The sequence below is a fragment of the Diadema antillarum genome, unplaced genomic scaffold (assembly GCF_040938485.1).
Source record: "Diadema antillarum isolate AM-2024a unplaced genomic scaffold, OU_Dant_1.0 seq00000931_RagTag, whole genome shotgun sequence".
NCBI classification, from domain to species: domain Eukaryota; kingdom Metazoa; phylum Echinodermata; class Echinoidea; order Diadematoida; family Diadematidae; genus Diadema; species Diadema antillarum.
This window is the reverse complement of record NW_027271782.1, coordinates 1,645,592-1,671,034: the sequence shown is the minus strand read 5'-3', so window position 1 is coordinate 1,671,034 and position 25,443 is coordinate 1,645,592. Positions and strand designations below refer to the sequence as shown.

General features: G+C 39.1%; 2 protein-coding genes across 2 annotated transcripts; one reads left to right on the top strand and one right to left on the bottom strand.

The window, feature by feature from the left end:
• Window positions 1-30: 30 nt before the first annotated feature.
• On the top strand, window positions 31-23,829 carry LOC139741486 (N-acetylneuraminate lyase B-like). The gene is made up of 11 exons (XM_071652071.1): window positions 31-41; window positions 1,982-2,052; window positions 2,651-2,738; window positions 5,843-5,900; window positions 7,661-7,736; window positions 8,989-9,084; window positions 12,565-12,716; window positions 13,205-13,251; window positions 14,206-14,290; window positions 15,532-15,637; window positions 16,495-23,829. Exons 1-11 carry the CDS (start codon window positions 31-33, stop codon window positions 16,644-16,646), a joined length of 942 nt encoding a protein of 313 aa, XP_071508172.1. The 3' UTR covers window positions 16,647-23,829.
• LOC139741485 (uncharacterized) lies at window positions 17,945-21,864 on the bottom strand. Its single transcript, XM_071652070.1, has 3 exons — window positions 21,405-21,864; window positions 19,256-20,098; window positions 17,945-19,110 (listed from the first exon to the last, which is right to left on the bottom strand). Exons 1-3 carry the CDS (start codon window positions 21,862-21,864, stop codon window positions 17,945-17,947), a joined length of 2,469 nt encoding a protein of 822 aa, XP_071508171.1.
• Window positions 23,830-25,443: the final 1,614 nt, after the last annotated feature.

Genomic DNA, 25,443 nt, shown 5'->3' with positions numbered 1-25,443 from the left:
CTCTTGCCTGAATTTGGGGCAAGAGCCCAAATGTTCAACAGGTTGGTTTTTATTCATATTACTTGCCCTACAGTAAGTTGTAGTAGCTAGAGGCAAGCAGATTTTTTTTTTTTTTTGTGTAGCATCCTGACAATAGTATGTGTGCCTTTGTTAGTGGCATTGTAGCATTGAGAATACAAAATCCTTTGTAAAGAAAAGTTTGATTTCATTTCATATTTTAAAAAAAAAGGTCCATGAGGAATTTTCCAGAAATTGTTTAGTCACTCTGAGTCACTTCAGAAGAAAAATGTCATAATATGATGAAACAATGTGATATGATGACTTTGATGAAACAAGTAAAATCAATAAGCCAGTTCGGAGATAGCTCATGTGCACATGGGTACAAATGACCTTTCATTTTTCTCAGTTAGTTAGGCACTTCACTCGATTCAAAGCGACTCTATGCTTCAGCTTGCCCAACAAAGCAATTTATGGAACTTGTATTCAAACAAAGAATGAACCTGATGCGGAGTCAAGTGAGCAGAATAGTTCGTTAGTCAACACTTTGGGAAGCATCCATTTCATTGTGCTGTATTGAATACATTATAAAATGGGTTCAAGAATGTAGCCAATAGGAAGCGCTGAAATGAGTCGCGTGTGCTTTGGTTACTCAGTCCCATTGCACTGCGTGTTAAATCCTATTGCCGATCGTCTGTGCGCGCGGCGGCTCCTTTGAATTGCATGCATACGCGCTGTCAATCCAGTAAACAACTTCTAGTTCAGGCTGCCGGCCGCCGGCCTTTCTTGCCTTGTGCATATGTGTGGCGTACGTAACTCTACTTACGTACACTTTGTACAGTACAGTAGACCAAGCGTTGTGGGACCGGACGCGTACATGGAGTCACTTTGAAGGGCAAATCCAACGATTTAGCAGGTTAATTCTCACGCCGTTTTCAAAGTATGTTGTCTAGTAGGCCTATATGAGGAGTCTATATCAAGTCTTTAAGGTAAAGGGTGCATATTCTATGTAAAGTAAGTAAGTTTTCATGCGGGAACTTAAGTGTCCGGAAACCCAACCCCCCATCATACAAATATGTGCGGGATTTCCGAGTGCGACGTGCGTAAATGTTTGGGATGAACATCTTCGGACGTCTTGACCCTCAAAGGTACGTGAAAAACGCTGAAAAATGCTGTTAGTTTTCGAATTTTCGACCCATTTTATAAAACAAATGATGCACAGGATTATTTCGTGGCGTTAGTGGAGGCGTATAGCTCACTATCGGGTATTTACAATGTAGTGCAACAAGCACTCGGCTTCGCCTCGTGCATGTTTCACAATTGTAAATACCCTCGAGTGCACTATACGCCTACACTAATGCACTCTATCCTGTGCATCATTTGTATATTAACAAACTTTTTTCTGTTAACATCCATTGCCAACCCAGGCTTGCTGTCAGGTGGATGTACTGGCAGGCATCATTAATAAGGATTGCATGAATAATCATTGCATCACAGATACCTATTTCAGTGAATTTAAAAACCAACCTGTCTCTCGGTACAGATGACCTTTTTCTGCTCATGCGCAACCTGGAACCCCAAACTGGCTTATTGTTCCCTCTAACATTATGTGTGTGCTGGTGGTGTTAAGTATCAAGGTAGCTATATCCCATGTGGGTGTATCACCTGGGTCCCATCTCATAAAGCTTGTTATCAGTAACAAATGCCACATTTCTATGACAAATTTGCTCTCAGCCAATCAGATGCAAGCATTTCAGGAGCTTGTAACAACTATCGTAACTTGTTATTGAACACAAGTTTTATGAAATGGGGCCCTATTCTGTACCTGCTATAAACCTGCAGTTGTGTCTTAACCGGTGAACTGAGAGTACACAGTGTGTATCTTCTGACATTAGTATCATTCAGGATTTAAGCTGACTAAAATTATGATAAATTGATGTCACTAGAACTTGATATTTGTTCTCTTTTTTTCTACTCTTCACAGGGAAGTAAATTACAACATTCTAGAAGCATACATTGAGATGTTGTTGGCCAATGACGTGACCTGTGTGTTTGGTAAGATGACAGGAATAAAATCAAGGAGAAAGTACTAGAATGTAAGATATTGTAATAGAAAGGTTCATACACTGTATTAATTTTGATATGCAAAAAGGTACACCTGGGGGCATTTCATGAAGCATTTGTCAGACCAATTTGCTCTCAGCCAATCAGATGCAAGGATTTCAGTAGCTTGTAACAGTTTGTCAGAAAAATATCTAACCAAAATACTTCATGAAATGTCCCCTGGTGTGATATTTGTGAAAATTCATTTACGGCACTGTGTTAAAATTGTCTGTCATTTGTTGAATTTGACTTGGTTTTATTCTAATTGTAAAAACAAATTTAAATTGTTATTCAGTACTCTTAAATGTTGTGCAAAACTATTCCTGATAAGTGAATAAAAATGCTTGCTTGGATTTCATGGACTTCTAAAGTATGAAATAGAATAGTGAAGGGCTATTAATCAACTTTGAACTACTTCACCACCCCCAATACAGAGAAGAGTAAAAAGAAACAGTACTACTTCTGTTGTCACACTAGTACCAATTTCTAGCAATGCTGTTAACAATTGCGATGTGATATGGAATATGTCTCCTCTTCTTCTCCCCTATAGTGAATGGAACCACAGGAGAGGGTTTGTCAATGACCATTGCTGAAAGAAATAAACTTACAGAAAAATGGATATCTCTCGGGAAGAACAGGTAAGCAATTGATTTCCCCGAGCTCAATGTTGTACTCAACCATTATTCTATCTAACATTGCTGTAGTGTCAATAAAGACTACCAGCTTTGGATGGTTTGTTTTATGCCTCGATCCGCAAATTAGGAGGGTGTTAACCATAAGGGGCATGCAGCAATCTTGGGCGTCATTCACACACTGGAGTTGTCGGTTTTATTTAAAACCATTCACTCACGCCGCGCAGGACTATTGTCTTGAGAATTTCAAGCAGTCAAGCTGGAATGAAAAGAAAAAAGGATCACTGTGTTGCAAATGAAACCACGTGTAAAAAAAAAAATGACCAGAACATGACACTTGGCAGCTGAGTGTACAGACTTAGATGAGTTGAATTATGGGATTAAAAAAAATCAATGTTGTTGTGGTTTTTTTTTCGTGTGTGTGTACGTGTGCTGTTCGCTCATGCCACTCAGGGCAAATATATATTTATCTTTTAGTGATCGTGAATTCTGTAATCTCATTGGTCAATCAACCACTTAATATATCCCGTATTACGTGGATATGACGTCATGATACTGTATTACACAGCCAGCTGCGCGTGTACCAAAGACGCTTAATAGGAAAGTGCGCGCTAGTCCTGTACAAAACAAATGGACAGCGCGCGGTCCTCGAGCGTATTGCGCACATAACCAGAGACCACTAGACGCTTGATAAACAACAGCAACTTATATCTATCTGGCTACTGCACTGCAGTATCTTATGGCGTGTACGTACATGCGCGCATCGCATGCAGTAATCAGCTCGCGAGACGTAACGTATAGGCCTAAGTCAACATGGTCATGGCTGACAGCTGGCGATTTCAACATCATTCACGAGGGGAAATCAGCGAGAAGAAGGTTAGCACTTACACTAAAAGATAAAATTGTTACCCCCTGCTTGTTCTTACGAAATATGGGAAATATCTGCAGTCTGGTGCCATATTCCATTCGGCCTTCGGCCTCATGGAATATGGCACCAGACCGTAGATATTTGCTCGTATTTCGTGAACAAGCAGGGGATAACTAATAGTATTTTGGGTTTTTGTCAATACAGCTTCTGAATTTTGACATATTTGCTATAGATTGCCTCCAGTGAAGGGCTATGAAGGCAAAATGCACTGCTCTGGTGAGCACTGCTGGGTCTCTTGTGTGTTGTTGGTTTTTTTTCTTGTGTTTGTGGTGTACAATTTCCTTAGCCCCAACAAGTTAATGTGAATATTAAATGCTTTTTGGCTCATGTACACAATTGTGTGAATTCACTAAACATAGACTATTAAGGGGTCAAGGGTACAATGTAGTAATATATGGCATCGTGACGTTGCACATACGTTATAAATCTATCTAGAATATCATGTGCGAACACATGCACGTATGTACACTGTGCCTAGAAAAATTCTCTTTGTTGCATTTGTCATGTTATTTACTGAAAGAAGTAATAAAAAGCAACAACACTACATGTAAATCTGAATTGTCAAGTCTGTAGAAATGAACGAAGTGATCAACTACCACATTCAATGGTCAACTGTGATGGATTTACCATTCTATGTTTAATAGCAATATCCAATGTGAGTGTGCAGAGATCGTGACACTTTCATTACATAGTGTATTTACAAAAGTTCAAGTTCAAGTTCAAGTTCATATTTATTCGTTTTTTCCACAATATACAAACATAACATAAATCTCACTTTCTTGAGTGACAGAAACAATGCATACAATTGTACAAAGAAGACTACAATAAAAGAAAAAAAAAAACTAATAGTAGCGATACATTGCAATAATTGCTAAGATAACGAAAGTGAAATACTTTTCAATATATGCAGAGACTCCAACTCTCCCGTTTTCGACGGGAGATCTCCCGCCGAAAACCCATTTTTGCAAAATCTCCCGTTCTCCCGTTTGAGATTTGATTTCTCCCGCCCTGGCTCTTTGTCTCCTGTTGGAAAGGATTTTTTACATATTTCTATCGTATGTTGAAAAAAATAAGCCTTAGATACCACCAGAGAGCATTTAGGTCCCTGGGAATTTCACGCTTCGCACACGTCAACTTTGAGTCTCCCGTTTGCTAGGGGTTTCAGGCGGGAGAATCTCCAGATCAGAAGGTACTTTGGGTTGGAGTCTCTGTATATGCACCGTGTGAAAAAAACGGAGGGACCCTCTAAAAAGACAAAGCTTGTAGAGTGTGGGCCCCTCTTGTATAAGTCCAATGCAAAAATTGAATTGAAAACAACAACAAATGGGCACAAAAAGTTTGTCACAAAAAAGTTTGGCAGCCCACTGAGAGACAGACGAACAAACAGTTATACATAAAACAACAACAAACATAGTAATGAGCATAAAACAGGACTGGGACAGCAACAAGACTACTTTTTAGGGAAAAAAAACTGACTAGATGACACAAGAGGAAACAAGACTATAGCGTGATAAAGAGGTAACAGAATAGACAGGAATATGCAACAAAGACAACGATCCTCGGAGGTTTGAGGAAGAAAGAGAAGAAGAGAAAGAAGAAGAAAAAAAGACTAGAACAAACCCTTCAACTGCAAAGTATAGGTTAAAGAAGATATAGTCAAGGCTTAAGCAATAGTATCAATAATAAAGTAAATGTAATATTTAGAGTGAATGCCTGTGATCAACTTGTCAACCCCACCAAGTAAAATAAATAATCCACTTCAAATCTTTTAGGATTGTGTGCATTCTATGAAGTGCTGGTGATCCAAACATGCCATCATTTGGTGATATGTCTGTAAAAAAAAAAAAAAAGGAAAAAAAGTGAGGAAAAAACGCATACATGTTGCTCGGGGTCTGAAGATAGTTGAAATGACAATATTCAGTTGTTTTCTGCAAGATGTTCTCTTTGCTTTTTACCTTGTTATCCCAGCAGAGTTGGTTTCTTCCGGCTGAGTGCTTCACTGTGGTGAAGATTATTGGTACAGGAATCGTCAGGCTTGAAACAGACTATTTTGTAGGGAGTGTCAAATAGAGATATTCTTCCTTATCACAAGGTCATCCATGTTTGTAGGAATGATATATTATTAGCCTTATGCCGCTTCCTCTAATGACTTTATTTCTGTGCTCTGTTTACATTTTGACAGGTTTCAAGCGGTGATCATCCATGTGGGTGCTACAAATCTGAAAGACATGCAAGAAATGGTCAGATATAACAATACTCTGCTAGTGTGTAGTTCACTTTAACCATTCCATCTCATGTAACATCTTAATCACATTCTAAACTTTCTACCCAGTCAAGAGTTGTATGTCTTGTACACTTCCATCATGGTGTTTAGTCCCATTGTCCATAATTTCTTATTACTTTCATAATCTTTGTTTTTATTTATCAGTGAGAGAGCATGCAGATTACATATTTATAAAGCATATGTGCAAGATTTATATCGTTTGTGTTGCCTTTCGTCTCCTAGTAGTTTTTAGTTGTTGTTTTAATTCTGACTCAAAAGTCTTTCAACCCTAGTGATGTTCAATGCATCAGAAATGTTTCAATTGAATCCTACTGCATGAACATACATGCTTCATGGAATAATAAAATGATGATTTCATTAAAATTCAGTAGATCAGTATGTTCATTTTTGCCAGTTCAAGTGCAATTGTTACAATATCCTTGAGATAGAGACTTTATTTTTAGTATTTTCCATCCCTTATCTCGCCCTACCTAATCCTGAATATGTCACGCTCTGTTTAACCACCTCCTCTAGACCTCCCACTCTACTGGAAGTGATGTGTTTTGTGTACCGCCAGACAAGGGAGTGCAACATTCTTATTTTCACACAGTCAGCTTATAAAGCAGTGTCTGGTTCCTATTGATCTTACGGCTGATTGGAGTTTCCATATGACTGATTCTGATATGTGTTTTTTTTCTTCTGTCTCTTATAAATTCCCCCAATGTTCTACATTTTACATGTTCAAAGTTTGCCATCATGTTTAATGTATTCTTCTTCTTTTTTTTGTGTATGTGCATGCTCTACCATGCATGATTATTTGATGGATTTTTTAATTTTTTTTTTTTAATTCGTATAGGAGGTGCTCTATGGTGAAACTTAGCCCCCATGTTTTTTTTTTATTATTGTGAATTTTTTGGTGATGCTGCACCTTGTGTTTTGCCTTGCATAGGATCAAAGGTCTTTTTTTTCTCTCTCTTTCTTTGGTTGCTGTCTTGAGTGTGGCCTATGGGCTGTATTTCTTGATGGATTTTATCAAAATTCTGTATCATTTAAATTTAGCTGCCTATGACTTTTGGTGATAGTGCCCTGGCTTGTCCCATCTTGTTTCACACCCAAAGAGGTTAAATTTTAGGGTCTGCCTGTTTGCATTCTACTCGCCTCATTTCCAGACAGATTTTGTTCAGATTTTGTACAGCTCTTTTATCATAGTCAAATATAAACCCTACAGTTTTTGGTGACACTGCACTCAATTTTCTGCCTTCTATGAGGTCAGAGGTTGCCACCATGATGTATTTCCCGTGTATGCTCTACTGTCCATGTATTTCGTAGTTGGTTTTCTTCAAAAACTTGTATGGAGGTGCTTCATGGTGGAACACAGTATTTTTGATGATGCTGCCTTCATGAGGTGACAGTATCCGCACTTGTTCTGTCTTCATACAAAATGCTTGGTCTGCTCATGTGTGCTGTAGCCACATTTCTTGAAGGATTGTTTTCATATCTTGTGTAGATGTTTTTCATGGTTAGACTCTGTGGCAGAGATTTTGTAACAACGGGGGATACTGTACACTGTTTCTGTTGCGTTGCAGAGGACATTTCTAATACATTTGCATACATTGGGATAGACCCAGAGAAATCTGATTTGTGTGGTAGAAAATATGTCAAACTGACACCCCTGTGATGAAATTGATGTAATCAGTTTGTTCCTGTGCACTTTTTTATGTCTCCATAACAATACAGGCCAGACATGCTGAGGAGCATGGAGCAGATGCAATAGCCACCCTTCCACCCCTTTTTTACAAGCCTTCAAATACGGGTGAGTTGTATTACCTGCTCCTGTAGTAACTGTAATATCAGGGCTCTGTTTTATGAAGAGTTATAATTGATTATATAGTTGATTTCTATCATAAGTCTTTGGCTACCTGTGTGTTAAGGAATTTTATAATCGATTATATCTTTTGATAAAACGGGGCCCAGGTAAATGAATAAAAATGGCTACATATAGACATCGTTCATAGTTGTAACGTGTAGCGCTTGAAAGATGCTACCACAGAAGTGAAGCTCAAATGCTTGGTGGTTTGTCATCCTCATATCAGGATTAACTCTTTATGTGCCATGGTGGAAACCCCCTGTATGCCACATTATACTGAGACACCAATGTAGTCATACTTTGGGAAAACATTCTGTTTTTCAAATCTACATAACTTATATAGATTTATATTGAGCTGAATATGTAGTGAGCAAAGTTGTAAAGAAAAAATGCCAGGCTTTGCTTTGATGTAAATTGTATGACAAATCTATGACTGTTTTTCTTTCAAATTACCAGGAGCTACATTATTGTAAAGGCATGACTTTTGCATACAAAACAATGACAGAAACTTTACTCGCAAATCCAGTAGGAAACGCTGCATACTAGTCAATCACCACATAAAATGCAAGCTATGTGTGAGAGGAACAGAATCGTGAGAAACACTTTCATTGTACTGTGGCATTTGGCGATTTATCAATTTCTTTCAGCAGGTTTGTGCATTTGAGCAGAATATGCAAAGTTGGCACGCCTTTGACTGAGTCGGGCGTGCCAACTTTGCACATGAAAAGTTGAAATGTTGTACAGCTTCAGTGAATATCATGGGGTCACAGATTGTGAAATGTGGTACTGATATGAGTTGTTCCTGACACTATCAGCTATGAAACCACAATTCTTGTTTGATTGTCCATGTCAACTCTGAAATGATGAAATGGTAACCCAGTCTTTAAAAGAGAGCTCGTAGAAATTTAGGAACCAACCTACATCTCCTGTTCATGCAATTTACTATGTACTAAATAGCTTTCTATGAGATTGTAGATGTTTGTTTGTTTGTTTGTTCATGAGTTTGATTAAAAACAAAATTTCACGTACAAATCTTCACATAGTTTCACATACAAACCTTTACATCTGAACTTGCAGTTCCTAGAGGGTAACAAATGTTAATTGACCTTCCAGTACCAAATAATGTTAATGCTGTAAGAACCACTCCTGTACACAGTGTGTAGATGGTAATTGAGACTTTGTTGAATGCAATTTTCAGATTCGCTGGTTAAGTACCTTCAGCAAGTGGCATCGGCTGCACCACACACTCCGTTCTTCTACTACCACAACCCCTTCATGGTGGGCAACATGGCAAGTGAGTGGGAAATACTCTGAAATCTATATGAGTGTGTTTGTATTCCTCCTCTGTGTCAATATGTGTGAGTATTAGTCCGTGGGCCAAGACCCGAAAAATGGGTTGTTGGTACCATCTGAGGTGGCACAACCTTTTTGGTGTCAGTTTGTTTGTCGGGCATATATATGCTTATCGAGCTATGATAGCATTAGTAGCTTAGTCATAATAAATGAATTTTTAACCAATTTGGTCTCGTTTTTATATCCCTATACTTCTGAATCGAAACTAAACCGCTATACAAAGAAGAGCACTGCCTTCTGTATGTCCACAGGTGTTCTGTTGTAAACGCGGTGCGCTTAGTCTTTATTCAAGGCAGCGAAGGGAATATCCAAAGGGTTATGATGTCCACAGCTGTCACACGGTGCGCTTAGTCTTTATCTAGACCAATGTACCATTATCATATCTAAAGTTCCTCTTAAAAGGGATTATCTATACTGTTTTTATACTACCCTATCAACAAATACATCAGTTTTAAACAAAAATTACTCTGTTCATTTACAATATCATTCATTATAATGTATCGTAGTTGGAGGGAAATGAATATATTGTTGGAGGGAAATAAAGCGACATTGGCTTGGTATCATCGTTTTCACCGTAGCGTTTTTGCCCGGAAAATGATAAATAATTGAAAGATACGGTAAAATTCACGAGGAATTGCTTTTGTTGTTGTTGTTGTTTTTAGATAAAAGGATATACACTGTATCATACGCTTTGGATATTCCCTTCGCCGTCTAGAATAAAGACTAAGCGCTGTGGACATCATAATCTTTGGATATTCCCTTCGCTGCCTTGAATAAAGACTAAGCGCACCGCGTTTACTACAGAACACCTGTGAACATACCATAGAGCTGCATTTTTCAGCTCTATGAAACATACAGAAGACAGTGCTCTTCTTTGTATAGCGGTTAGTTTCGATTCAGAAGTATAGGGATATAACAACGAGACCAAATTGGTTAAAAATTCATTTACTATGACTAAGCTACTCATTTGGAAATGCTATCATAGCTTGATAAGCATATCTATGCCCGACAAACAAAATGACACCAAAATGGTTTTGCCACCTCAGATGGTACCAATATCTGGCCTGGCCCATGGACTAATACCCTATATTTGGGCTGAATACTTCACACATATTGTCAGCTGAGAGCCAGAAGGGCGCTATTGCGTTCTAAGATTTGAGTGTGAGTAAAAACAAAAATCAATTTTCATGAAATTAAAAAAGATTATTCAAACAAAATTATGAAGATGTATAAGCATTTATTAGTTCCAAATAGGGGGTACAATTATAACACCCTTGTGGTTTTCAATTTTAACATTTACTGAAAATAAAGATGAATCAAAATTGACACTATAATGTACAGGAGATCGATCTCTACAACATAATACCAGTAACTCAATACCCCCAAAAACTGCAATAAATCCCATCTGATTCTCACCTGGTGATATGTAGTGTTGCTTGAATGCACGACTAACCTCAGATAACCTTCAGATATGGACGGTCCATGTTTTTGTTTTTGGGGATCTGTGAGAAAGATGATGAAATTGGTCTGCCCTTGATATCATACTTACGAAGTCACAAAGTGCTCAAGGATCACTAGACACAATGAGAGAGATATCAGTTTTTATACCCCCGCCAAACGAAGTTTGAAGGGGGTATATAGGAATCAGCGGACAGTTGGGCGGTCGGGCGGTCGGTCGGGCGGTCGGTTGGGCGGTCGGGCGGTCGGTCCGTTGCAAATCTTGCGTCGCGAACTGCTTCCTCAGTTTTCAACCGATTCCCATAAAACTTGGCACAGATGTGTGTCTTGGGTTGTAGATGTGCAAGACGTATTTTTTGACAGTACCCAAAAGTACGTTGCCATGGTAACGGCATATTATGGGCAAAAATGGGTACAAATCTTGCGTCGCGAACTCCTCCCACAGTTTTTGATCAATTTTTATGAAATTAGGTACAGATGTTCATCTGAATATGTTAATGTGCAAGACACATATTTCCGCAGTGGCAAAAAGTGCGTTGCCATGGTAACGGCATGTTATTGGTAAAATATAGGGCAAAATGCTTCATGGCAAAACTGCTTCATCAGTGTTCTTCCAATTCTCATGGAATTCATATTGAATGTTTGTCTTAGGATATAGGTCAGCATGACACATTTCTTGACAGTGACAAAAAGTATGTTGCCATGGTAACAGCTCACATATTATGAGCCAAAATGATGGAAAATTTTGTGTTGCAAACTACTTCCTCAGTTTTTGCCCAATTTCCATGAAACTTGGTACAGATGTGTGCCTTTGGTTGTAGATGTGCAAGACGCATTTTTCGACAGTACCCGAAAGTACGTTGCCATGGTAACGGCATATTAATGGCAGAAGATCAAGGAAAGATCTTGCGGATTTAACTACTTCCTCAGTTTTTTGACCAAAGCTTATGAAATGTTGTTTTGACCAAAGCTTATGAAATGTTGTTTGGCGGGGGTATGACCAGTCGCTGTAGCGACATTTCTAGTTTTTTCTAGGAAGGAGTAAAAATGGCCAGGTACCCATATTGACATTCTTTCCCACTTGATCTTCGAACCCTAATTGGTGCATTCAGCCTTACACAAGATGCTTTTCCCACAATATCCCTCTTGACCCATGAGTATAAATGAGTGCCTTGCAATGCTTGGGCTCATAACTTCCTCTGGTAGGGCAGTGACAATACAAGAGGCAACCTTGGGGAAAGAGAACCATCATACTTTATCATAATCATTATTGTAGAATTAATTGGACCATATGTGAATATTTGTTATTTTTCGTACTCCCTAGGCTTATGTGTCGTAGCGTACATTCATTATACACAGGTCTCTCTCTTTGTCTTGTCCAGCTTGTTTATAGTGAAATATACACACCTTTTCTTTTTATACGAGCCCATTATGAACCTGAGCTAGTATATTTTGTTCAATTTTATGATTTTTAAACATTCTGTTGACAGCTGACTGTAAAGAATATTAAGGCAACTGCTCCCCTAATCCAAGCTTTTGTGAAAGAAGGGGAAATGAGGCACTCTTGATTTATAACTTCTTTGTATACAACCACAATAACATATACACCAGATCGATGAATCACCATGTTAACCCATTGAGGACAAGTCCCGAGTATACTCGGGCAGGTGTCTATGTGAAATGCATGTTGTAACAAAATCATTGCGTCCTCAATGGGATAATAGATGCCAGTCCATTCATGAGTAACACCAGTGTAATGTCAGATGCATATAGTATCACATGTTTTTGGACATAAGTATATTTTAACAGAATCACTGACCTCATAAAATGACACTGCATGCCATCAACTTCACGTGCATAGTGGCATGTGTATATACAAGTGTGTGTGTGTGTGTGTGTACACGTAAATGTGACCTTTTTTATCAGATTGTGATTAATCTTTTTTTTTTAATCCTTTGTACAGTCACCCTTGAAGGCCTTGTAAAAACCATCTTTGCTGATAATCTTATACCCACACTCTGTGGTGTAAAGTACACATCTGCGGATCTCTACGAGTACGGACGGTGTCATGCACATGTCGCCAAATATTGCCAATTTATGTATGGCATGGATGAGGTATGTTTGAAAATTATGGTGAAATATCTTAGATTTATATTTTGATGTTGGCTAAAAAAACAAGCAAACCCAAGACCAAGTGAATTATACTTGTAATTCGCTGTTCAACATACCTTGAGTGTCTAGAACTTGTTAGTATTGTGCATCTCAGGAAATTTTTGTAATTGTATGGATTTTACTGGTTGGCACTGACCCAATATATGAGTAAATTTGGATACCAGTTCTCAGATACCTTGCGGCCAGTCGGTACGAGTTAGTGCATCAGTTTGAATTTCATGTGCAACTTAAAAATTATCTATTTCTTACATTATATCAGTTCTTTATCCCATTTTTTGTTGAATGAATTCAATTAATTTGTAATTCGTTATCTATCAAAGACAATGTTACTGTGATGTGGATTGGTGCTATAATGTAAAGAGGGTTTGAAGAACTTACCAGATGATATTCTTTGAAATGAGACATACTACTTTCTACATTATTGTTTACAGCAACTCTTGCCAGCATTGACCCTAGGTGGAGAAGCAACAATTGGCAGGTATGTCTTTACTTTATGTATCAATTTCACAAGTTTTTCTGTGATATATTCTCATAGTTGTCATGCTGTAAAGTATTGTATGATCATGAAAAGGGGGTAATTAGTCAAGTTTGTCATGAAGTTAATAAACAGCCCATTTCACTTCTATTCAAACATTTGTCAGTGGGAAAATTTGTGATGAAATTTTTTGCAGATTTCATAGGGCCTGACTTCGTGTTTTCCACCCCCGTATTGCATGTATGTTTTGCCCCATTTACCGTGATTCAGAATGCGTCCAAGTGGGATACGATGAATACTCGAGTAGCATGAGCCCAACATTAACATAATTTTGTAGTTGCTCTGAACGTAGCACAGCTGTAGCAAGGTCGTGATGAGCATACGGATATCATATTATGATTGTTTTGATCGCAAAAGCAACATGTCTCGGCCTGGAAAAGCGGCACCAATGTGGCAGCATTGTACTATCGTCATGGCACTATCGTCTTCAGCACTGGTTGAGCATAGAGAAGCTGTGATGTGATCGCCTTGCAGGCCAAAAATGGAGATTGAGGGCAATTGGGCCATGATTAGTAAATTTTTCACAGATCGCCATGGCTGCCATGGTCGCCTTCGTAGTAAGATGGGGGTATCAGGACATTACTGTTGATAATGTTGCCAAATGAAAGCAATGCATGTTTTTGGGTATACCAAGTTTGGAGCAAGCTTTAGTAAATACAGTTATAGGCTATATGGAGAAGATTCTGGGTAATTATTATGCCAACTTTCAGTTCCATAGAATAAGTACCGAGTACATAGTTCAATATGTTACACATTTAAATCCTATATTGAGGCATTTTGTGTGTGACAAGCACTCTTCTGTCATTCAAACCAATAAGAAACTTTTATGCAGTATGTGCACACCTCCTGTGAAAGATATGGGCTACAACAGCACATTTTCATCTATTTCCCACCCAGTACTTGGAACTACCAAGGCAAGACGGCTGCCAGACTGATAAAAGCTTTTGAGGTCGGCAACATTGAAGAGGCAAGGAAAGAACAGGTGAGGGCAGCAGACAGTTTGCACCAAGCTGAGCCCACAGAGATAGTAGCCCTCTCTTCTATTAGCCATATTGATGTTTCACAGAGAAAGTGGCATGTTTTTTGTTTTGTTTTGTTTTTAATTCAGCAAATGACTAGTGGAGTCAGTGTGCTTAGTAATTTAACTTGTCATGTTGCAAATAGGTGAAACCTCAAGGATTTTTCACTCTGACTGGAATATTTTGATATGATGGAGGTATGCAGTGAATCTCTCATTTGAAATATATGTCAAAACTTTGATAACACTTGCTCTTGCACAGAAAACCATGAACTAAAATTTCTTGACAAAAATGCAAATAGTTGTTTAAGATACACAAAGTATGATATCATGTAGGACTATCTAAACACTCTCATGTGCACCATGTGTCAGGAGCTGAAATACAGTCAAACCTGCCTTAGCGGCCACCTGTCTATAGCGGCCACTGAAAAATCTCCCCCCCCCCCCCCCCCCGAGATAAAAGCCCTGTGTATAGTGGCCACCTGTCTAACGCGGCCAAAGGCCACAAATTTTGTTTCCCGCGGTAGATTTTAATGTGTATGTAGCAGCCACAGACCTGATGGAGCCGTAGCGGAGCTGATAATTCAGTGTGTTTTCTGCTTTGTAGCCATGCCAGTCATTCATGGGCAACGATCAGTGATCGCCAGCGCTGCATTCATCACTCATTCAGTCATAGCTTTCTTTACGACTGTACACAGTACATGCTACTGTGTAACAATTTCATAAACACCGGCATTGTTCAATGCATGAAACACACATGTGCTTATGTGTACACATGCATGTACATGCATGTAAGTACTTTATATAGATGTATACAACAATGATACATGTACATGTAGGCAATGCACACAAAGTTGTATAACCTGTCTATAACGATCACCTGTCTACTTGTATGTCGGCCACTCTTTTCGTTTCCCTTGGGTGGCCGCTATAGACAGGTTTAACTGTATTATGAATTTTATATGCAAAAAAAAAAAAAGGCAAAGTGAAAGCCTCACTCAGATTTGGTTTGTAAGTATCAGTATATGACTGTCACTATGCATCTGTTCCTCCTTTCTCATAGAAATTTGACAGGATTCTATGTTTTAATGGCAAAGTTTTGACTGTGTCCATATTATGGTTCTTTCAGAGACACTGAGTGAGATCTGTTTTGTACTTTTGTTCAAACATGTGAATTCATTTCACTTTCTGATCTCCCTGCACAGTTTCGAATCCAAGCTCTCGTGTCTGTCCTGAAAAAGTATGGTGAGTGCAACCTTGAATTAACCACTGGGAAATCTGCCATGGACATGAACATGGCAAAGGTCGCAGGTCGCATTCAGTGGTTAGCATGCTGCTGTCTAGAATAGGGTGTGTAGGACTTGAAGTCATCTGATGACAAGAAAGAAAATGACATCCAAAAGTCCACACAGTGATTCAGTTCAACTTAAATTGGTAGATGACTTTTAATCTTGGCAGAGCCATCACTTGTGTGAGTATCTTATATTCAGAATATTTGTTGATTATTTTTCACACAGTCAGTATTGACAGAGTGTATGATATGCTTTAATGTATAGTATATCCTCTCTTCTTTGTCTTTGTATGATTAAACAAGTAATAGGGATTAACAATCATACAATACTCATCATTGACAATGATGGCACTGAATTTAAAAAAAAAATGAAAATATGAATGCATACAGGGTGAGGCACTGTGAGGTCTTGATATTTGTTATTTTGGGGGGCATTATACATTTAAAGGGATTGTATAGTTTTGATTGAGGTGAGACTTCATGTTTCCAACCTTTTTTGTGAGATGATGAAAAACCTCTTGTGAAATATAAGAGAGCAATTCTAAAGAGGAATTCAAAGTTTGATGAAAATTGGTTTTGAAATGGCATAGATATCCAAAACCAAAGAAGTCCTAATAAAGGTGGGATCCATCTTTTATTAGGACCACTTTGTCTATTTTTCTTTATATCTCAGCGATTTCAAAACCAATTTCCATGAATTAAACTTTGAATTCTTCATAAAATTGTATGCTTTTTAATATCTCATAGGTAATTTCTAATTATCTCGCAAAGCACTAAAATCTGAATCCCTCATCTCAACCAAAACAAATCACCCCTTTAAACAATGAACAAATGTGAAACTGTTTCACTTTCCTCTCTCCTTTCATTCTGGCTCCAGGGGGTCATCCAGGTGTGGGCAAGGCCATCTTTTCATTCGTTGGGCCGGACCTGGGCCCATGCCGCCCACCGATCTACAACCTGACCAAAGAGGAGAAAGAAAAGCTCTACAAGGATCTCACGGACGTTGACTTCTTTGAGTGGAGAAAGTAAGGAGAGCCGTGAGGAGAGAGAAGGACCTTAAAGGTCTTACTAAGCATCAGGGTCAAGAGGAGAGATGAAGGTTAGGATAGATTGACAAATGTAAGGGAGAGATAGATATATAGAAAAGGGCTGTAAGATATATCACTCAATTGTGCTTTACCCTGATTATTACCCTTTTTTGTAGGTCATTTATCTCCGTTAATATGTGTAGATTTAGGTTGCAGACTGACTTTTAATATCAAGTTCTATTTAATGCTCCGTGCATGTTTTATTGAGAATTTCGCCATGTTTTAGTAAGATCCTCGCCTTCACAGACTTGTCTTAGAGTGCTTTCATAATGACAGGACATTTTGTTCTTCTGTCGAGCAATGTATGTTGTTTATGTTGAATATGTGGGGGCACTGTGGCATAGTGGATACGACTCCTGGCTCCTAATTGGAGGACCTGAGTTTCAATCCCACCCAGTGCTTACGTCCTTGGACAAGATGTTTTTACCCACTATGTCCCTCTCGCCCCAGGTGTATAAATGGGTACCTGGCAATGCCAGGTTAATAATAATAATGTCAGAGCCCTCTGGTAAGAACAGTGGCAACACTGAAGAGGCTACCCTGGATAAATAAGACATTATTATTATGTCATGTATGTTGTGTGTTCAATTGAGGGGAAGACAAATATTTTGTGCGTTAATCTGAAGTGCTTCCAGTTAACCAAAGTCCTATGAGATTCTATAAGCCCCATAGGATTGTACAGGTTTGTCTGGAGTTTCTACCACAGGCAATGGTTTAGGTCTGTGAATATGTTTTGCTACATCTTTGAGACATATGATTGTATGTTTGATGCTGCAAATACAGAGCTGCCAACCTTCAGAAGTGGAAATCAGTACTCACAAGGCTCAAAATCAGTAATTTTGGGAAGAAATCAGTAATTTCCTACGCAGCGCTATGAATTAACAAAAAACACACACAAAAAAAAAAACAACCAAAAAATGCCACAACACTGTGGGATGTAGTGCACACATGATGTAATCATCTTTGTCACATACATACTTGTACTGCATGTCATGTAAACTGTACTGGTATATCAAACAGAGGTGGAAATTTTTATATCTTACCCTCTTCACACAGTCATGCTGCACAAAGTCAATGATCCAGCTATACAAAGTCTCTCTCTGTCCATAGAAGATTTCTACTCTTTTGAGTTCATAATGTTCATGTAAAGCACTACGTAGGCATAGAAAAAGAAAACAGTCAACAAGGCGGATGTCTGATGAAACAGTTATGTTCAGTTTGTGTGTCACTTCAATTGTCCTATGTGTGCTTTACAAATGACATGGTTGCTCCTTTGCACTTCTCCAACACCTTGTCGCTAAACTTTGCTTGAAAGCAGGCCTCTCCCTTTGCTTGGCTGGCCATCTTCTGGGTTAGAAGGTCAGAAAGAGTTTGAGTTCCTAGACTGGGTCTAAATTCAGTCATGTTCTTCCTGACCATACTGAAGAGTCGCTCATCAGAAGCATTACTGTGTGCGATGGACAGAATTAGATGCATAACTTTGGCCAGATTACCATATTTCAGTTCACCAGAGGATTTGTCCTGCATCTGTGACAGTGTTGACCAGGTCAAGTCTACTCTTTCTTCAGGAAGGCTGTCTACCATACAATCACTCTGGTAGCTGGCAAACTCCAACTCAAGCTGGTCCAAGGCATCTTCCATGAAGTGGAAACGTTGAACAAAGTACTTTACTGAAAAGAACGACATGTCACACCTTTTCGTTGGATTGGCAACTCTTGCATGCATGAGCAATTCATCCTTAAGGGGAAACTTGGAGACAACATAATTTGAAACTGCAACGAAGTAGTTTCTAACAGAGGAAAAGAATTCTGACCTCTGTTCATCTGTGATCTGACCTGTGGACAGGATGTCTCTCACTTTACTACCCAGGATCAAATCGTCATCTGCCCTCTGATTTTCTTTGCACTTGTAATCACACTCTTGGGGCAATGCTGTTTTCATGAGGACTGCCGGCTTTACAAACCTCATCAGCAGTTGCCTCAAAAAGAAATGTAATCTATCCAACAGCACATGGATCTTGGGGGCCTCCTCTTGCAACTCAACATTCAACTTGTTGAAAATGGGAATTGTATTTTGGAGAAACAGACAATACAGCTTGTATTTATCTTGAGTCAGGTTGGCATGGATAGCTGCTGCTTTGGCTTCAGCTGAAGTCACTGATGGTGATGTAGATGTTGAACTCTGACATTTTGGACTGTTTTTTGTTCCTGCACAGATTTTTCCTTTCTTCTTTGATGGTGCTGTCTCAGTTTTACTTGATGGTCTTGATGCTCCAGAAGAACAGCTTTGTACAGAAGTGACTCTACTGGTTGACACAGATGATGTAGTTGCAGTCTTCTTGCTGCTTGATGATGGTGAGTGTCTCCTGGCAGGAATAACATTTGCTCCGAGAACAGTACTCCCTCCTTTCACAACAGATGATGTAGCAGAAGTCTTTTTGTTACTTGATGATGGTGTGTGTCTCATGGCAGGAACAATACTCCCTCCTTTCATTACAGATGATGTAGAAGAAGTTTTTTTTGCTGCTTGCAAAAGAGATGCTGGACTTACTAGAAGCTGACAACCCTGAAGCCACAGCCCCTTTGGCTGGACAACTCACTGTGCTTGCTGGTACTGTTTTTTGTGCCAGTGTGCTGGATGATTGACAGGAAGCTTGTGAGATGCTCTTTGAAGCCTGGACAGATTTCTTCTTTGGTTGTACTTCACCTGTTGGAGCAGTCTTCATTTTCTTTTCTTCTGTCTGCTCCTGATCATCATCCTTTCGCTTTCTTCCTCCTGACGGTACTTTAGACTCCTTCTGAAAATATTCCACAAGGGGTTCCCACTGCTCTAACAGTCGATCCACAGCACGCTCGAGAGAAAGCCATCTTGTGCAGACATGCTTCAGTATACTATGTTGCTCCGCACCACAGCAAGCCTGAACCGCTTTGAATTCTTTGTGTCGCTTGCTGGACTTCTCTAAGAAGTAAAACACAGGAATCAACAAGTCCGCAGGTGAGCAAGGAAGTTCCTGAGCTCCTTTCTCAGCAGCCAAGTGTAGAAGGTGGCAAGGACAGCTATGTACAAACACCTGAGAGTTCTCCTTCCTTACAAAGGCTGCAACTCCGTTGTGGACGCCCATAATCACTGCGGCGTTATCTGCAGAAAAGCAAATGACATTGCTCCATGGAATGTTGTTTTCTTTCAGAACATGGTCAAGGAGTTGAAAAATGTTCCTCCTAGTTGATTGTTCAGTTGTTGTTGCTATCTCCAATAGTACACTGACGACATGTCGAGTATCACAATCGAAGTACCGGACGATTATGGGGTAAAGCTGCTGCTCAGCTCCTCGATCAGAACTTCCATCTGTTGAAATGGAAAATGGCCTCTCTCTGATCTTGCACAGGATATCTCCTAAAAATGAGAGAGAGAAAAAAAAATCTCTTAATTCTAAACATTAAAAAAAAAAATCTTAAATGCACGCAATAATCTACTAACCATCTGTTGATACCCGTAGTTACTATTTTCTGTTTCAACATTTTCATCATCATTACAGTACAAGAACAATGGTATAACAATCCTGTTGTTATCATAATCTGGAATTTTTTTATAACTAGATTGATCTCATACAATAGTTATTTTTTATTTGACAAATAACAGCCTGTATCATTTCACCTTATTAAATACTATATAATAATTGTTAGGGCAAGTGTGCAAATTTGTGAGGAAATATTACTTTGATTTGTTAATTGGCAAATTATTCTAAACTGAAGATGCCTCACTGGGCTCACATTATGTAGCTAAACTTGAGTACACATGTCACTGGATCAAAGCTGAAAGAAGCTGAGGAAAAGTTTATTTCTATTTCCTGTTGCTGCTCAAGTCTGAAACTCACTCTACAGACTGTAGTTCTTTGCTTGCTATTTTTTACTTAACCCTCTTCAATTTGATTTTCTAGAATTTGATCTCGAGTGTCAAGACTCTAGACAGAGTAAAAGAATGCTAGAAAGTAGTTATTAATAGTGCCTAATAGGCAGTGTATACAACCACACGCATGTGTCATGTCTGTACCATCCAGCCACACGAGTGTGGTTGTAGCCATATGGTCCTAGCTGCTGGATACAGCCACACTCGTGTGTAATGTACATGTACATAATAATCCACACGGGGAACCATCCACACACATATGTACACGAGGAAGCACCACTGCAAAGCGACGAACATACTGTCGTTACAATACATGCCTCAAAGATTTGGGGAAAAGTAATAAATATATGGTGGCAAGTGCATATACTGTAACAATAATTTTTAACGATAATATTGCAATTGTGACTGTTACAACTACTAATTCTTTTTATCATGTGTTATTGTATCAGCATGGAGCTTGCATATACATTTGAGGATCTAAGAGTCTGGAGAATAAAGTACTCCAGCATTTGATTACCAAGAAGAAATATAGACCTAGTCTAGTATCATCATGATCAGGGTTGGGAAGATTTTTTTATTGTATTTTTTTTTTGTTTCAAAACGTTTTAAAACGTGTTCTAAAACACTTTGTTTTAAACCACGCCAACCCTGATTAAGATCACTCAGGTCTACTAGATCAAGATCTCTTATCTTCACTCTCTAGACTATACATAATACATGCATAGTTTATATAGATGCTAGGCCTAACTTGTCTTTAGATTTTTGCACGTGTATTCTATTTATTTTTACTCACCTCTAGCTTCTTGGCCCAATGTCCGAGCAATAGCAGTGGTCTTGGTTCGACGACAGGCAAACTCTGCCGCAACTTTACTGTCAGGAAACATTTCCTTCATCGAGCTTGATAAATGATCTGATGCCGCGAAAGGTACATTATGTTCGATCAAGAACTGCGTCATGAGAACCTCTGCTCTAATAACTGCATTGTCTTTGGGGACAAGGTATTTTGCGATGTTGCCACCCCGGTTACTTTCGCTGGCTTCCGCAGCGGATCGATGCTTCATTGACTTAATGTGCGCTTGAATGTCATTTGCTCCTCCGTGTCCTATTGAGAAGTCAGATGAACACAGTGTACATCGCGCATAGTTGTTGCTCCTTTTTGATGGTATGATGAACTGCCATTTTCTGTGGTAGTCCTCCCTAAAAGTCTGTTGCTTTTTCACTCGTTTTGATGTAGAATCAGAAGAGGTAGCCATGTTTCCAAGTTCCAACTTCAAGACAGTAATACACCAAGGGCAAAGACAAAGTCCAAACACAAATCCACGCATGTATCCACGGCACTCTGTACGAATGTTCAATCAGGCCTCAGCTTCACGTGCAACGTGCGCTGTTTACATTCTAAATTGTCCACATGTTCGACTCGCCCTAAATCGATTCGCCCCTACTCGATTCGCCCCCAACTCGACTCGCCCCACTCAATATCATTGAGGGCGGAGGTTGGAAAGGTTTAATTTACAATACGGAGCTCACGGTGGTAAATTAGAAAAACTGAAAACCTGTCAGATTCGATTGTAGCCACATAGAAAATGGAAATGTATGAAACCCTATCAATAAAAAAAAAAAATAGATAATGATTAATAGTCAAAAGGGCATCTACATGTACGTTGAATCAATGACTTAAAATCAACAGACAGCTTTAACACATGAAATAATATGAAGAAGACATTATATATCGATTTTATTAGAAATACACACGATATCAGTTCTTTGAAAGTAAAACATAACGATAATTTCTCATTTGACGATAAACTATAAACGTATAATAATGTGGGAAAATGTAGTCAGAGCTCTGCAACCGTTATGAATTGGACTCACGGCGAATTCGCTTTGGCCGACCTTGTCTCAAATCCATAACATGTGCAGTTGCTTGAATACCGAGCTGCAACGTGTATCGAATCCACTGCACGCAGCGTAGCCATCTACAGCTGTACACACTTCACCGTACACAAGGCAGGGAAGCTACATACGCACACACGTCGTGCCCACACACACACGCAATGCGGGCTGGAGAATGAAACTGTGTGTGTGCCATTCATCGCAGGGAGCGCGGGCGGCGGGCGCGCCGGGAAGAAGCAGGGAAGCCAGCCGCATGCATGTACATTATGTAGTGCTTGCTGCATAGGCGATAGTGCATTATCGGAATTCCCGAAATCCGTAATTTATAGGCGACATTCCGTACTTCCGTAATGGTGGTTATTTTCAGTACCAATTACGGAAAATCCGTACTAGTTGGCAGCTCTGCAAATATCATACAGGTGTCTAGCTGATTGTCTATTGTGTAAGTTGTAGGAAAGTTTATTCTTTTTTAACCCATTGCCTGCTAGTTTCTAACCCCTCTGTAGACTTTCCACAGGGATCCAGCACACAGGGTGTGTAGGGGGTGAACTCTGTAGCCAACCAAATTCCTGTTCACCCATCATACAGTCTGTAGTTGTGGGTGAGTCTTCGAGTCCCATGCTCCACTAATGTGTGGAATATTTAGGAAAGCATCAGTACCTTAATTGTGTTTGGTTGTCAAGTGACACAAATGGGTTGATATGATTGCCTTGGTGAAGGTCCCCTTTGTGATTTGATTGAAGTGCCAAAGTAGCTTGTATCACATTTCTGTTGCATACTCTTTAGTGAATCCCTACTGTACTGAGGTAAACCACTCACTGCTATATTTACTATCAAAGGAATTTCATTTGGATTTTAGTCCAACAGTAGGTTTGCCCTGACTATCCACAGTGTACAGGGCTGGCAGGTTTTACTCTAAACTCTGTGCATGGCCAATGTATTGTATCTTCACTAGAATCCAAAGGATTCCAGTTGTGATAAACGAGAAGTACAATTGTAGTTGCCACCCATGTGTATATGTCCGGATCCCACATACAGGGAATTAATGTATGACTGTTATCAGGCATGTGTGTGGACAAATACAATGAATGAAGGATAAATAGACACATTTGTAAATGTCCTGTGAATGTGTGTATTCTGTCGTACTTGATAGTAAGATACGCTATTGGACAAGATTCTTGTCTGTTTGGGCATTATTTATGGTACAAATCACACGTGAAGAAATGGGTTATCTTGAATGATGTAATTTGTAATATCAGCTGGTGATGGTGACAGCACATTCCAGACTTTTGCTGCTTTTAGCGCGCTTGAACCAAAGACCAGCAATCACAGTTTTCTTTTTCTTTTTTTTTTTTTGGGGGGGGGGGATTGGGAACACCTGGTCAAATTTCATACGAACTTGGCAGGTATTGTCGCGTGTTGGATATAACATAAAAATGGAAATAATGCTCACCTAAGGCTCCCCGAAACCCTCCCACTTTTGGCACTACGTTCTGCCTAGGTAATAGTCGGCAAGAATTTGTGGAAGATGAATTTGCGATACTCAGGTGAGCATGAAACCGTCTAGGTCTCTTGTTAGAGTGTTGTGAAGTTTTGGGACATCCATATGAGTCTAACTTGCCTGCATATTTTGTGACTTTAGCTTTGAGCCTTTTTATTCCTGGCTGACATTGATGTAGGCATTATCAGATCTCAGCAACAGCAACATCTCAACAAGGTGTTTTTTTAATGTGTGTGTTTGGGTTTGGCCATGTTTTTAAAAGTTCTTCTGTTTTGTTCTGCAGTGACATTGTCAGCCATGCTGGAGGTAATGAGGATTGAAAATGTTCTCGTCATTTGTTTGATGTTATGATTTTCTCAATTTCCTTCTGTGTTTGTGTCATTTCATGTACCAGGTATCCCTTCATTAGCAAGTAATAATCATCGAGTGATGTTTAGTGATGTTTTTATGAACGTCAAGAGGGTAGACTTAAAGTGAAGCAGTCCTCACGAATTAAAAAAAAAATATGTTGTTGTTGGTACCTCCAATGAACTACTTTCACCAAAAACAAACTTTCAAATCACCAAATAAGCCCGTAAATTTTTGTCGAAAAAAGTGTGAATCTGCATGGTGAATATGCTAATGAGCGAGTCTTGGCGGAGAGTCCGACGTCACCGAGGCGCAACTCTTCCCAGCCATGTTCTGCTCGTTGTGCGTACGGATAGGCAACGTTAGACGGACTACTGTGTACATTAGTATGGTAAGAATTCACGCGCGAGAGTGGTTTGTACGCAAAGTAGCATGGAACACGGACAGAAGCTAGAAAAGGACCTTGCCTATTTGATGTCAAGTACTTATTTGATTTTAGAATATATATAAATTTGTTTACAATATTAATTTACATGAATTATATATAACTAAGCTTGAAATGCTTTGTTTGAAATAATAAAATCACATATTTTCACATTTTATGATAAAATTACAACTGATCATTTGAACACTTAAATTGGTTTTTACAGGCACGGCTGTCAACTTGAGAGTAGGGCATCAATGACGTAGCATCTTTTTGCAGGCTCTTACACGATCGCTTGCAGGAATTATTTTTCAAAAATCGCATACGGAGACAGTTTTTAATTTCCACGCGTATAAACTGGTGAAAGGTTATATTTTTTGCTCTTTTTAATTATCAGTGCAGTGAAAATCTCAGGACTGCCTCCCTTTAAGAGGAAAGCAAAAGTTATCTGATTTAAGACCAAAGCAAGATGTTGAAAAGCTACATTTCAAGTGTGTCTGTCTACATAGGGAAATGTTCTTTCAAATGAAAGTGATACTGAATGTTATTATAGCTATGTGGAATAGATATTTCAGTGGCATCACACTAAAATTTAAGTTTCATTGTTCAGCTGGTACTGATTAGGTGGTGCTGAGAGAGCATATATGTACCAGCAAATCTTAGACA